The sequence below is a fragment of the Sardina pilchardus genome, chromosome 1 (assembly GCF_963854185.1).
Source record: "Sardina pilchardus chromosome 1, fSarPil1.1, whole genome shotgun sequence".
NCBI classification, from domain to species: Eukaryota; Metazoa; Chordata; class Actinopteri; order Clupeiformes; family Clupeidae; genus Sardina; species Sardina pilchardus.
This window is the reverse complement of record NC_084994.1, coordinates 25438380-25452628: the sequence shown is the minus strand read 5'-3', so window position 1 is coordinate 25452628 and position 14249 is coordinate 25438380. Positions and strand designations below refer to the sequence as shown.

The following is a 14249-nucleotide window of genomic DNA, read 5'->3' as shown; positions in this document are numbered from 1 at the left end:
TGGGAAATTACGTTGCAACTAACGATGTTGCTAACTTAGTTATCAACTATGGTTTTGGGAAATTAACCCCTGGACTGTTGTTACCTGGGTAACAACTGTGCTGAAAGTCACTACTCTCACAGAACACTACCCCGCCCTTTCACAAAGGTTAAATAACTTTCCTTGTAGGTAGAGTTGCTCTCAAATGTGCTTTTTTTTAACTTTTTTTTAAAACTTTTTTTGAGCCCTCTTGACAGTTTTGCTGTGTTTTGTTTTTCAGTCAAGTAAGTGAGATCCCTATTGCCAAATAGCTAATGCTAATCACCATAGCCACACGTCTGTACATGGAAGTACTCAGTCAGTTTACATTTACTTCAGACTCAACTTTGCATTTGACTTCTTAATTTGGATTCTAAGGCAGACAAACATTGTACTAGCGCTACCCCACCTCGACTGGGATGACAACTGGCACTAATAGTGTTAGTCAGCCACCCATAAGACCATGTTAATCAGGTGGTAGGCCTAAGATCTGAAGAGACCTTAGTACTGTGTGCACTAGACAGTGTTAGTCAGGTGGTCAGATCTATTTGAGGAGACCTTAGCATGTGTGTAGCACACAAGTCCTTGGGTAGCCACCAGAACATCCACCACATTTTACGATTAGCAGATGCTTTTTATCTTAACATATAAATTACGTTACAAGAGCCAGTGTCCCTGGAGCTTCTTAGGGTTAAGTGCCTTAAGGGGCACAACAGTGAACATTGGGAATTGAACCCACAACTTCCCAGGCTACTGCATGCTAGCCCAGCTCCTCAACCACTACACTATCACTGCCCCTACGGAGCTGTATTAATGGCTGTCAGTGTCCCCAATTTAATTGATGTCGGTATTGCTTTTAACACACAATTACTAGCCCTTTAGGTTTCATGATATTGGTCTTGAGTGCTTCCTTTGCTATTCAGTCAGGCTTTGTAGTTGATTTCGTTCATTAAGTATCATAGGTATATAGGTATGTACAGTACATACATACTGCGCTGGACTATCTAGCGTATGGCTTTCATTCCCTGAAGGTTTGACACGGCTTCCCTGTGGACAGAGAAGAAGTTTAGGATCGGAAAGTACCTCCAATGGGCTCTATGAATGTGATGGGATTTTGGTGGATTCACCCATTAGGCCTGAACAGGCCTGAACAGGCCTGAACAGGCCCAGAACAAGCAACTGTTTCAGAGCATTTCTCTCACGTATCCAGTGCCATTACATTAGCCAAGTGATTTCAGTGAGCTTCTGACTGCTACCCAAGACTATTTTTCTCAGCCAATATGATTAGCCAAGTAGTTTCGCATACTTAGCCTCAAACTGTGGTCATAAACCGAACCCGTTGACACCAACGATAGAGCATCTCTACCAACTATTTGGCAGTAGGCTAGGCTACTTTTCTGAACCCTAAATTCCAGCTCTGTCCACAGGCTGTTGCTAGGCTACAGTACGTAGAGCAAGCTTTGTCATGCTGTTTGAACCTGCATTTTTTGCAGTTCCATGCTTAGGTATACGTTTCTTTCTGTTTAACTACTGTGGAGAGAAGGACCTATAGCATTTCACATTCTCTGGGTATTTAAGGCTACATCTTCTAAGTAGGCTACGCTGTGCTTATTGAGCTGTAAAGAGAAAACATGATGAAAGCCACAAACTACATTTAGAAATGGACAGTGTATCTTCAACAAACAAGGCAGAGAAGGACGTTGAAAACACTACAGGGTTTTGCTAAGACAAGCAATGAGTTTTCACTGCAAAGCCTCTTAAGCAAGGTGCACACACTGCCATTTCTATGGGACACCCAAGGTATCCTACAATTAGTAAAGATGTTTCCAAATATGGCTTAAGATATATTTGGTAACACTTAATGTAAATCCAGTATTGACAGCACATTACAAACAAACATCCCAGGCTCAGAAAGTAAAGGTTCTGCCATATACAGTGGGTATAGTAAGTATTCACACCCATGCTAAAGTTGACTAAAAAGAGGAATATAAAATCATCTTTTGAGAATTGATTGTAATGCCTTAATTCAAAAAATGAGTAAAAATCAAACCACTAAGGACACTAATTTTCTTTGTGATTGAAGAATGTATCGTAAATAGATAAATGTTCTTCCTTAAATACAGGTTGCATAAGTATTCAACCCCTATGCTAAATTCCCATAGGAGCAGGAGGATTTTTTATATGTTTTTATTTTTAAAGGCCAGCTATTTCATGGATCCAGGATATTATGCATCCTGATAAAGTTCCCTTGGCCTTTGGAATTAAAATAGCCCCACATCATCACATACCCTTCACCATAGATAGAGATTGGCATGGTGCTTTTTCCAGTTAGCCTATTAGCCTGTTTGATTTGCATTGAGCTCAATGAGCATCAAACAGGCTAATTGGCTAACTGTAAAAAGCACCATGCCAATCTCTAGCTATGGTGAAGGGTATGTGATGATGTGGGGCTATTTTAATTCCAAAGGCCAAGGGAACTTTATCAGGATGCATAATATCCTGGATCCATGAAATAGCTGGCCTTTAAAAATAAAAACATATAAAAAAATCCTCCTGCTCCTATGGCAATTTAACATAGGGGTTGAATACTTATGCAACCTGTATTTAAGGAAGAACATTTATCTATTTACGATACATTCTTCAATCACAAAGAAAATGAGTGTCCTTAGCGGTTTGATTTTTACTCATTTTTTGAATTAAGGCATTACAATCAATTCTCAAAAGATGATTTTATATTCCTCTTTTTAGTCAACTTTAGCATGGGTGTGAATACTTACTATAGCCACTGTACCTTCTACCTGTGCGCTTAACACTAATTGGCTAACCTCCTTGGTTTACTAAATGATTGGATCAAACGACAGGACTTACTTTCTGAACGCGGAATGTATGGCTCTCAGCAAACACATTTTATAAAGGACTTATAAGCATTTATAATGCCTTGTAACAGCTACAAACATTTATAAACGTATTTAAATGATTTATAATAAATAGCCTAGCATGTAGCGGTGCCAGTTAGCCTAGTGTGTCTCAGTACACTTTGATATTTGACCTCTCACATGCATTAGCTAGGCCTACTTACAACACAACAGAGTGGGATGTAGTTGAGATGTGTTTTCAGAGGTCAGAAAGGTTCAGCCACACGACGCTGCGCCGTCACAAACACATGGCAGCTATTAATCCTTAGCACAATAAAATCCGTAATTTGCAAGCAGTCCAACAGCGGACAGGAAGTGTCATGTCGCCAGCGGCAACCCCCCCGTGGTCTGGTATCTGTGACTCTGAATTTAATATCTAGGTGCAGTTCTCTATATCACCATGCTACAAAAAAAGTAAGTATGATCACCAGACAGTGTCGCCAGATTTTGTTGAGGGATTTCTGCCCAATCACATTCAAAAACCCACCCTCTTCAGGAAAAAAAACGTCCCAACAATGATTTTGTCATAGAGAACCATTTAACTAAAAATTCTATTTGCCCGCCTAAAGCTTATTTTCCCCTGCCCCACAAAGCCAAAACAAGCCCAATTGGGCGGGCATCTGCCCAATCTGGCGACACTGTCACCAGAACCAATTAGAGATCACCTTTTCTTAAAAGACGAATTCCATAGAATCCCTGTTGCGGTTGTGAGCCATTTGTAATGTAGTCTGTCTCTGGAGGGAGGAGTCAGGGTTTCCGGTTGGGTCTTTTTTTTTTATTCTCAAAGTCTGGCATAGATCGCCGCCATATTGAAATTGGGGAAAATAAAGCATCTCCGCCATAGGAACCCATTAATTTTTTTAGTGAAGACCCACCGGTCTTCAGGTACCTCGTACGGGCATCTAGTATAATTCAACCCGACCAAATTCAATTTGTATACAGATGGTACGGGTTGAGAATGCTCCTTTCTTTCCCGCACATCGGGACTCCCGAAGCATCGGGACTTTAATTAAAACTGCAACCGCAAGGGGGCAACATAAGACCGCCTTAATAAAAGGAAGGTTCGGCTCATACCGGAAAACACGGAAAAACCCGAAGACACCGCGCTGGTGACAAGCGGAGAAAAGAGACATCACGCTCGGCATGTCAGATTGCAGTTTCAGAGTTTTCGAATGTTTTACAGCGTACCTCACAGCTGGCTCTCTCACTCGACGTAGCCTATAACTCAGTCAGTCCAGCAGAGATGCCAGAGCAACGTTTTGGTCAATGGAGAGGGAGAGAAATGCTCCGCATATCCGTCTCATTTAATCCGTCTCATTTAATCATTAAAATGAAGGTGATGACTGGCGAAATTATAATCAAACGACGTTTCAATAAACCATTGTTGAAATTAATGAAAATGGTTTTAGAAGCCTTCAATTCAACCTGAAAGACTCGATATAGGCAACCTTAGATTAATTCATTAATTACGGTTACAAGACCGCATTTCCGTGAATAGGCTATTATTGTCAAGGCGAAGACGAAAGAGATGGACAAGATGGACATTTAGGCTACATTTATGTTAGGAATACTTAGAAATGTGTAGGCCTATAGGCTATTTTAAAACGGAGGCATGTTCATTTTAACCGGCGACGCTGGGTAGCTTACCCAGCACTTTATCACAGATTTTGTCCCCACCACTTTTGAAAACTGAAAATAAAACGTATTTAACAGAAATATCTTTAATAGGCCTACATGCCTATCATGTCACTTTACTTATAACCGTAGGCTACATGATTGGAGAAGATCGCGCATTTTGTAACATTATAACAATGGATGGTCAGATATGCGATAGGGCAGTGAGGGTGATTCATTGTAACCATCGACTAGTAGGCCTAGCTCCGCAAAAGAAGTTTCTAGCAACTTAGAATATATGGATCTCGTTATGCATGTTCATGTTGATTCAGAGATAGACATAGACTACCGTGGGCTACTGTGCGTCAATATAACAGCATTTTATCATGTGGTGAATTAATGACTAACGTCAGTTTAACATGTCAGAACTTTTGATCGGCGTTTCAAGTGCATGCCGCGAATAGGCTAAATGAACTCGACTGACTGAATCCTTTATATTTCTTGGCTAAGTGCGAAGAAATTGACACTCGAACTGTGGCGTAAATGGTTGAGGCATCTTAATCATACGTCAGCGACCGGGGTTCAAAACTTACTCTACGAACCTCCGGAACGCATTAAGACAAGAGGCATTATTTTATTAAAAAGTTTTGCGATTTTTTTATGATTGCGATGTCTGCTGAAAAGAAAAGTTAATATGTGAATTCGTGGTTCAGCGCACACACACACACACACACATTTTTACATTTACATAATAGGGCTCGGACACACGCCTTGCATATAGGAATATCGCCGCCATTTGGTAGCGCACTGAACGTAATATCCATTCATTCAGATGCACAAGACAAGAAGCAGAAATAGTAGCGGTTTATTCTTTTCCTCTTGCGATCGTGGGTTGCACTGTTACACCCCACTACACAGCAACATACTACCAAGAAGGCAAAAACTAAGTAACAGGAACACACTAAAAGGCGGGAGTAAATCCATAGTAGCCTAATCCATAGTAAACTAAGGAGTGAAGCTGCCAATGTGGCTGTGCCCGCGAATTTTTGATGTCATGATCCCGAGCCCTAGTGTCAGGAAGTGTCTGTCGAGAGAGAGGGGGTAGGGAGGCAATCGTCCAATGCCGCATACAGGTAGGCTATAATGTCTAGTGAACTGGTTAGACAAGTGTGGGGGAGGGGGAATGATCGCACAAGACAATTGCTCTTCATGAAATGGGTAGTCTCACAGACGTTTGTCGATGTTTAAACGTAGCCTACTACATCACTTGCGAAATCGGACGTGGCACATAGAATTATTAGGCTACTGGATTTAATATAGCATAGACTTTGTTCATCCTATATTAGCCTATATTAAAATGTAATGTGCTGCGGGGAAGCATTGGGGAAGTCAGTTTAAGTTGTCCTGTAACAATTTGCCTCTTATTATAAGAGTATGCAGCCACTACGCACATAATAGTCTAGGTTACGGGCGGATGCGAGCAACCCCATGCAAAAGAAGGCCTTAAGTTAACGGACTGAAGGCCTGTTTACATGTCAAACATGCATTAAATCTAAGAAACGAAAAACACAAATATCATGTATTGTGTCGTGAACAGTTAATGACTTCGTGGCCACTATGCGCAACTGCATCGCGCAGTGAGCTGAAGAGGACCGACACTTATTAACACAAAGCTTTGTAAAGCACTAACAACCACCCCTCAAAGTTCATTGTCCATAAGTCCAAACAATAAGTATAAAAATCCGACAATCCAAAACGATCAACAAACGAGATCTCCCAGAAACGAAAAACAAGTTTGTTGAGTAGCCTAGTCCTTCCAACAATCTCAGCTTTTGCGTTTGTTAGATAAAAGGCATTCTGTCCTGCTGTATTCCAATGAGAAAAAATCATCCACAAGGTAGGCTAAGGGTCACGGTAATGCAGCATGCAGGAATCTATATAGGCCTACGCACAAAACGAATGAATGGATTATATCGGCCAAAACGAATGAATGGGTTGGGAGAGTCGTCTGGCTGTGTCAGCAGACTGCAGTCGGTCTCGAGGGGTTAAATAGCGCACGTACTTGAATTTTAATCTGAAGAAGACCAAATCAAATCAAAAAAGAAGGATTTCAAGTGTGCGAACCTTTTTCCATTTTTTTTTATGATTTAGCCTACTCTTGTTCTGCACCTTGACCGGGGATGTGCACAAACTTTTTTACTACACTTGAATTTTAAACCAACTCTTCTCTAGCCTATATCCTACAAAAGAAGGATTTCAAGTGTGCGAACCTTTTTCCATTTTTTTATGATTTAGCCTACTCTTGTTCTGCACCTTGACCGGGGATGTGCACAAACTTTTTTACTACACTTGAATTTTAAACCAACTCTTCTCTAGCCTATATCCTATAGCCATACTTTAATAATCAGATGTTATGCTCATTTTTGTAGGCTACACCTCACCGGCAAGCACGCACGCAAATGCTGCTTTTGCACATCTACAATATTGGCCAGGCTATATAGAATAGGCTTTTAGGACTGTATTTTGCCTTCGTGCAACTTTAGTTGTGCTCAATCTAAATTATTGTCAGTAAGGATAGGTCATATTACCAAATGGCGAACCTCGAAAATTATTTAGGATATAGGCTAGAGCCGTGTCCATTACGCATGCAGTTATTTTTTAGGCTATTGTTTTTATTTGAGTGTTTTTGTCTACCATGGCAAACATAGTTGAAACGTTCGCTCTAAACTTAAGTATTTCCAATCGGCTTTCCCAAAACCGATGAGGTCCAGATCTCAGTGGCCTCATAGCTGCCTACAGCCATGCATAGTAAGCCTAATGATAGCCTAATAGTTTCGACATTAATAGCCTATTAATGACCTCATGTCGGAATGGCACGTTGTTTGAAAAAAAAAAAAGTTAAACAGGCCTAGGCCTACCGCCGAGTGGGGATATGTCGGAATGAACAGCGGATACCAGCTGGGTTGTAAAACATTACTGTATTCATTGATCTTATCGATGCAGTCCTTGCGGCCACTTCTCCCCATCGTAGGAAACTTTCTGTTTAGTGTTGACTACACAAAGGCCTTCACGTTGTGTTGCAGTGCTTGCTTGCCCTTCGATCCATCCCAGTTGGTGGTTTTGCACCTGTCCCTGAGTTATAGTCTATATGAGTAAGCGCTTATATGCTCTAACCGCATAATAAAAGAAGCACCTGCAGCAGTGCTTATGGCAAGGCTATTAACACCTGTCACTGAGCTATGGACAAGCAGTTATGCTCGAAAATTATCATAATAACAGACACACCTAATTGTATGTCTCTATGTTTAAACACATCAAATTAGGAAGCATTTCCGCCGCAACGTTTGCTTTCTTTTTCTGTCGGTCCGCGGTTGCTTGGTCAATTGCGCAGCAAATTATCAGATCACCGGACCTAATTTCACCCCATGTCTCGCGGACCAGCAGCAGTCTCCACGTTTCGCGGCCCATAGTTTGAGAAACGCTGCATTAAAGTGTCATTAGGTTGTAGGCTATATGTTTAGTGATTTCTTTGTGTGTTTTTCATTGTAGTGTGTGTGCATTGAGTAGTTCCTTAAAATACGGAACAAAGAGCGTCCCGTAGCCTATCTGTTCAATACGGAAGAAGACTAACTATTACTTATATATTTCTTATAACGAAACGCGAAGAAAAAATACGAGGACTGACCATCTCGTTTCTCCGCGTTTCCCCCAATACCATGGCGACAAAGAGAAATAAATATGATTTGACATTTAAGCTGATTGCTGACAAATTTGCCACACAATTCGGGAGAAGCAGCGGACAGGAGCGCCACCACAAGCAAGCACTTCTAGCCCAAATTAACATGGCAACGTTGCCTATGACTAAAGTGTCTAAGTAGGCTAGTCCTACTAATATTACATTTGATTGGTAGCATGTTTGTAGCGCGCCAGTTTACCCATCCCCTACATCAAAACAGCTTAGAATCAATCAAAGAATCAGCTGTGTCGGCGTTAGGCTGTAGGCGATTTTCTATAACCATTTTCATTCATTTCAACAATGGTTCATTGAAACGTTGTTTGAATAATTTCGCCAGTCATCACCTTCATTGTAATGATTAAATGAGATTAAGGAGTCGACTATTGACGGATATGCGGTCTTCATCATTTTGAAATGCGGGATGAAACTTTCTGCCACCTGGTGGTTGTTTGGGTACATTGCCTTAGGCTCGAAAAAAATCGGCTTGACGGCCTGCGGGATCTCTTCGGGAGTCCCGCGGGAGAAGGTGCATTCTCAACCCGTACCCACTGTATATCTGGCCTAGTCTCTCCAGATCATGACTCGAAGTATAAAAATTACATCTTAATTAAAAGTTTGACTAATACCGTTTGACTCAAAAATGCATGGGTTCCTATGGCGGAGACGCTTTGTTTTCCCCCATTTCAATATGGCGGCGTTCTGTGACCTAGGAACCTGACATCGAGAATAGGGGTCTCCCACCAACCAGTAAACAAGCTAGTCTTGTTATGTGTTGAGGGGTATAGTGTAGGTTCATCATGTTTCCTCTTCTGGTATAAGTGCAAATTATTGTCAGTGGCAAAATGACAGAATGCTTAAGTTACGCTGCACGTTTAGCAGGAAAAGAAAACCAGACTGATGAGACAGGGAGAAGTTCTTAAAACTATGCACGACTGTGCAGCGAGAAGATGCATTTGCTGCAGAAGATGAGGTAAGATATATATGTGTGGACTTCGTTCAGTGTTTGCTCCTAAATCTCTGGTGTGTGTGTTAATCCTTGTGAACATTTGTTCGTACAATCCCTGGACATCACATAAAGTGACAATACTATTAGTTTCATTTAGCCCTTAAGGTTGAGGTGTGTGTGTGTGTGTGTGTGTGTGTGTGTGTGTGTGTGTGTGTGTGTGTGTGTGTGTGTGTGTGTGTGTGTGTGTGTGTGTGTGTGTGTGTGTGTGTGTGTGTGTGTGTGTGTGTGTGTGTGTGTGTGTGTGTGTGAGTGAGTGAGTGTGAGTGTGTATGATGTGTGTGTGTATATATGTTAGCATGTTAAATGTTTTATGTGGATCGTATGCACATCAGGTTGTTTGATTTCAGCTGTATTTCAGTGAGTGTGTTTGTGTGTGAGGTGTGTGTCTCATCGTGTAGAAATGTATTTGTATTTATGTGTGTATGTAACTGTGTGTGTGTGTGTGTGTGTGTGTGTGTGATTATCTCGATATGAGTGAGCTTCCCTTGGAGGAGGTAGTGCCGACACTGAGCTGTGAGAATCTGCTGTGGCACGACTCCAGACTGCTCATGGAGCCTCTGAAACACACACACACACACACACACACACACACACACACACACACACACACACACACACACAAATTAGGGATACATAAACACACATTAAACACACACATTACACAGAAATACACGCACACACACACACACACGGTCTGCAATTAAACTGCTTTGATCAAGCTGAAACCAAAGGCTTCCTTCAGCAAGGCCACTGTCTCTTTCCTAAATGTCATGTGATCTCTCTCTCTCTCTGTCTTTCCTTCTGTCTCTCTGTCTTTCCTTCTGTCTCTCTCTCTCTCACCTGAAGTCGTGTGAGGCGAGCACCTCGGTGTAGTACAGGACTTTGCACCTGGGGGCGGAGCCCTGCAAGGAGGCCAGCACGTCGTCCACCCGAGAGAGGGAGGGGCCAGAGCTGGGGGTGTGGCCTGTGGCCTTCCACTGCACGATGTAGATACCGGGCCACCGGGTGATGTGAGACCCCTGAGAGAGAGAGGGGGAGAGGGAGGGGGGTAGAGTGTGTGAGAGAGAGAGAGAGGGAAGGGGTGAGTGTGAGAAAGAGAGGGAGGGAGAGAGGGAAAGAGAGAGAGGGGGGATAGAGAGTGTGTGTGTGTGTGTGTGTGTGTGTGTGTGAGAGAGAGAGAGAGAGAGTGAGAGGGAGGGGGGGTAGAGTGTGTGTGAGAGAGGGGGAGGGGGATAGAGTGTGTGTGTGTGAGAGAGAGGGAGGGAGGGAGAGAGAGAAAGAGAGAGGGGGGATAGAGTGTGTGCGAGAGAGATGGAGGGGTGAGAGGGAAAGAGAGAGAGATGGAGAGAAAGAGAGAGGGAAAGAGAAAGACAGAGAGAGAGAGAGATGACTCATATTGAATTATATCATATCATATCTTTACATATCTTGTTCTGTGCATTCTTCTGTATGATTGTTTTGGCAATGCAAATACCTTTTTGTCATGCCTATAAAGCACCTTTGAATTTGAGAGACAGAGAGAGAGAGAGAGAGAGAGAGAGAGAGATAGAGAGGGGTATGCTTGTGTGTGTGTGTGTGTGTTTGTGTGTGTGTGCCTCTGTGTGTGATTGTGTATGTGTGTGTGTGTGTGTGTGTGTGTGTGCGCCTCTGTGTGTGATTGTGTATGTGTGTGTGTGTGTGCCTCTGTGTGTGCCTCTGTGTGTGATTGTGTATGTGTGTGAGTGTGTATGTGTGTGAGTGCCTCTGTGTGTGATTGTGTATGTGTGTGAGTGTGTATGTGTGTGATTGTGTATGTGTGTGAGTGTGTGTGTGTGTGTGTGCCTCTGTGTGTGATTGTGTATGTGTGTGATTGTGTATGTGTGTGTGTGTGTGCCTCTGTGTGTGCCTCTGTGTGTGATTGTGTATGTGTGTGTGTGCCTCTGTGTGTGATTGTGTATGTGTGTGAGTGTGTATGTGTGTGTGTGTGTGCCTCTGTGTGTGATTGTGTATGTGTGTGAGTGTGTATGTGTGTGATTGTGTATGTGTGTGAGTGCCTCTGTGTGTGATTGTGTATGTGTGTGTGTGTGTGTGTGCCTCTGTGTGTGCCTCTGTGTGTGATTGTGTATGTGTGTGTGTGTGTGTGCCTCTGTGTGTGTATGTGTGTGATTGTGAGTGTGTGTGTGTGTGTGTGAGTGTCTTCACCTGGATGCTCTCTCCCTCGCGGCAGGTCAGAGGAGACTCCACCATGCTGTAGTCCACCCCCAGCGTCCAGCTCCTGTCAATCAACTGCACGTTGTTCACGACAGGCGCCGACCCGGACGCCTCTCTCTTCACCGGCTGAGGGGTCCTTTTGGAGTGGAAGATGTTGAAGACCACGTCCCCCTTCAGGATGTCAAAGTCCCACGTGATCACGGATGAGCCCTCCACGATCTCAATCATGATCTGAAACATCATCCAATCATACGTTACCAATATGAAGATCATACAACAGTTAGCAGAACGTTTTAAGTATTCTTAAAAGGGTACTTTTAAGCATTTTTAAACACACTTAACAAACATGACTTAATGATTCTAGCATGATAAAAGTTTCATTGATACGATGAAGGAATCTCTAGAGTCCTGAGAAAAGACGGCTAAAACTCTTCTTTAGATTATTTGCAATGAGAATCCACCAATCGGGACTCTTCTAAAGGAACAGCCTGATTATTGTGTACATGTTCACCATCCTCCCCTTCAAAATCAGTTAGAATGGCTCTGATTGGTGATTGGGGACAATGACCTCATGTGGTGCCCCTTTAAAGACTTGTGCTGATTGGTAGATGGTGTCGGCCCAGAGGCGTATGTGGTCGGGGTTGTCCAGGTCCTCCTCGGTTTGGTAGTAGGACTTGGGCACCTGACCCCCCTCAGGCACATGGCACTGCAACAACAAAACTACCGTTTACTCGTGCTTTAATAAACTCATTTACTAGTGCTTATTACACTTATTATATTACTAAACTCATTAACTCGTGCTTATTACTGGTTATAATATATATTACATACTAAACTCATTTACTCGTGCTTATTACACGTTACAATATATATTACATACTAAACTCATTTATTCACGCTTATTACGTAAGGGATAATCAACGACGTGCCGTGCGTTTATAGGAAAATAATGCACGTTCGAAGTGGTAATAAGGACCCGACGCCGCAGGCAGAGGGGACTTTACACTTTCATAAGTGCATTATTTTCCTATAAACGCACGGTGCGGAGTTGATTATCCCGCTTATACCACTGCTACTATCACTTTCGTTTATATTGCCGCTGTCTTAGATATAACGTTGTTGTTTTTACCGTTACATTGACATTGGCGAATTAATATTCAAGTGTAATAAGCCCAAAAGTAGGGAACTACTTCATAGCCGTGCGGTATATAGAAAAATAATGCACGTTCCAAACAGCGCATCACAATAGGAAATTTGACCAAGCAGTGGTATAAACTTAGATAATGTCCTCTATACTACACTCATGTATTCATGCTTATTAGACTTTACTAAATTCATTTTCTCATGCTTTTAAGTTATTACACTTAAATAATGTCTTGTACAGTCTTGTACTAATAGTTGGGAATTTATGGTACTTGGCTCTGTCTAGTGAACTGTCAGAAGCACCAGCGAGGTTCTTCCCTACCAGGCATTCTCCGCCCAGGAAGTCGGGGATGATCTCCTGGTCGATGTAGTCCACCAGCCCGCCGGGGCCCTGGTAGTTATTCCCGCTGTAGACCAGGAACTTCTGACGCGTGTTCTCGTTGATGAACGGACTCACCTGTGAGGAAAAAGTGAGGTTGAGGCAAAGAGAGGTGTTTGTATTTAAAAACTACTTTCACTGTGTGTAGAAAGTAGTCCCGATTTAAATTTGATAGAGAGGCAATTGCGGTATAATTAGTGCAATTAATGGAAATATGCAAAATTATATTCTAAAACACTTCCACTGGCAAAATTGCCAACTTCATCTCATGCCTGTTTTTTGTAGTTGAATCAATTTATTTCAAGTGCTTTTAAGTGCTGTAATGTAACTTAAAGGGTCAGACGCTATGAGGTCGATATCACATCAGTCAGTATTACATTTTTGTTATGTTGTGTTTTAACTGCCCCTTCTATCTGCCCCTCCCATCTGCCCCTTCTATCTGACCCTCCCATCTGCCCCTCCTATCTGACCCTCCCATCTGCCCCTTCTATCTGACCCTCCCAACTGCCCCTTCTATCTGCCCCTCCCATCTGCCCCCTCTATCTGCCCCTCCCATCTACCCCTCCCATCTGCCCCTCCTATCTGCCCCTCCTATCTGCCCCTTCTATTTGCCCCTCCCATTTGCCCCTCCCATCTGCCCCTCCCATCTGCCCCTCCCAACTGCCCCTCGCACGCACCAGCGTCCAGAGGACGGGGAAGACGCGCGGCGCGCGGACGATCAGCAGGCGGCCCAGCGTCTCGGGGTAGTTGGCCTCCACCACCTCGATGATGCGCAGCAGCGCCTTCACGCCGGGCCGCCACAGGTGACGCATGTTCAGGCCCTCCAGGTCCACCAGGCACGTCCACGACCTGCACAGGTGAGGCAACCAGCGACAGGTGAGACACAACCAGCGACAGGTGAGGCAACCAGCGACAGGTGAGGCAACCAGCGACAGGTGAGGCAACCAGCGACAGGTGAGGCAACCAGCAACATAGGTACATTAAAATTCGCAAACGTAAGAAAACGTTTGCGAACGTCTGCACACAGTTTTCCGGTAGCCTTCGAACATTCGCAAGCAGTCTGAGGAGGTAGTTCCCTCGTGAACATACAGTGGAACTGGAACTGGAGTTTAACGGAGGCAATAATGCAATTACCGTTAGAATGGAGTGTTAGCACCAAATCGTTCAAATTTGTTCAAAGAAAACACCATGAGCGTTCGCCACTGTTTGCCGAGTTTGAATGCACCTCTGGTGAGGCAACCACCAACA

At 43.3% G+C, this 14249-nt stretch overlaps 1 protein-coding gene across 1 annotated transcript in view; it reads right to left on the bottom strand.

The window, feature by feature from the left end:
- Positions 1-9749: 9749 nt before the first annotated feature.
- Positions 9750-14249, bottom strand: part of LOC134086528 (SEC14-like protein 5) — a 24885-nt gene continuing 20385 nt past the window's right edge. The window contains exons 9-14 of the mRNA XM_062540035.1: positions 13679-13850; positions 12945-13079; positions 12048-12185; positions 11471-11710; positions 10130-10308; positions 9750-9846 (exon numbers count right to left, since the gene is read on the bottom strand). Of these exons, the coding sequence (XP_062396019.1) occupies positions 9750-9846; positions 10130-10308; positions 11471-11710; positions 12048-12185; positions 12945-13079; positions 13679-13850 (961 nt within the window). The remainder of the gene's footprint in view (positions 9847-10129; positions 10309-11470; positions 11711-12047; positions 12186-12944; positions 13080-13678; positions 13851-14249) is intronic.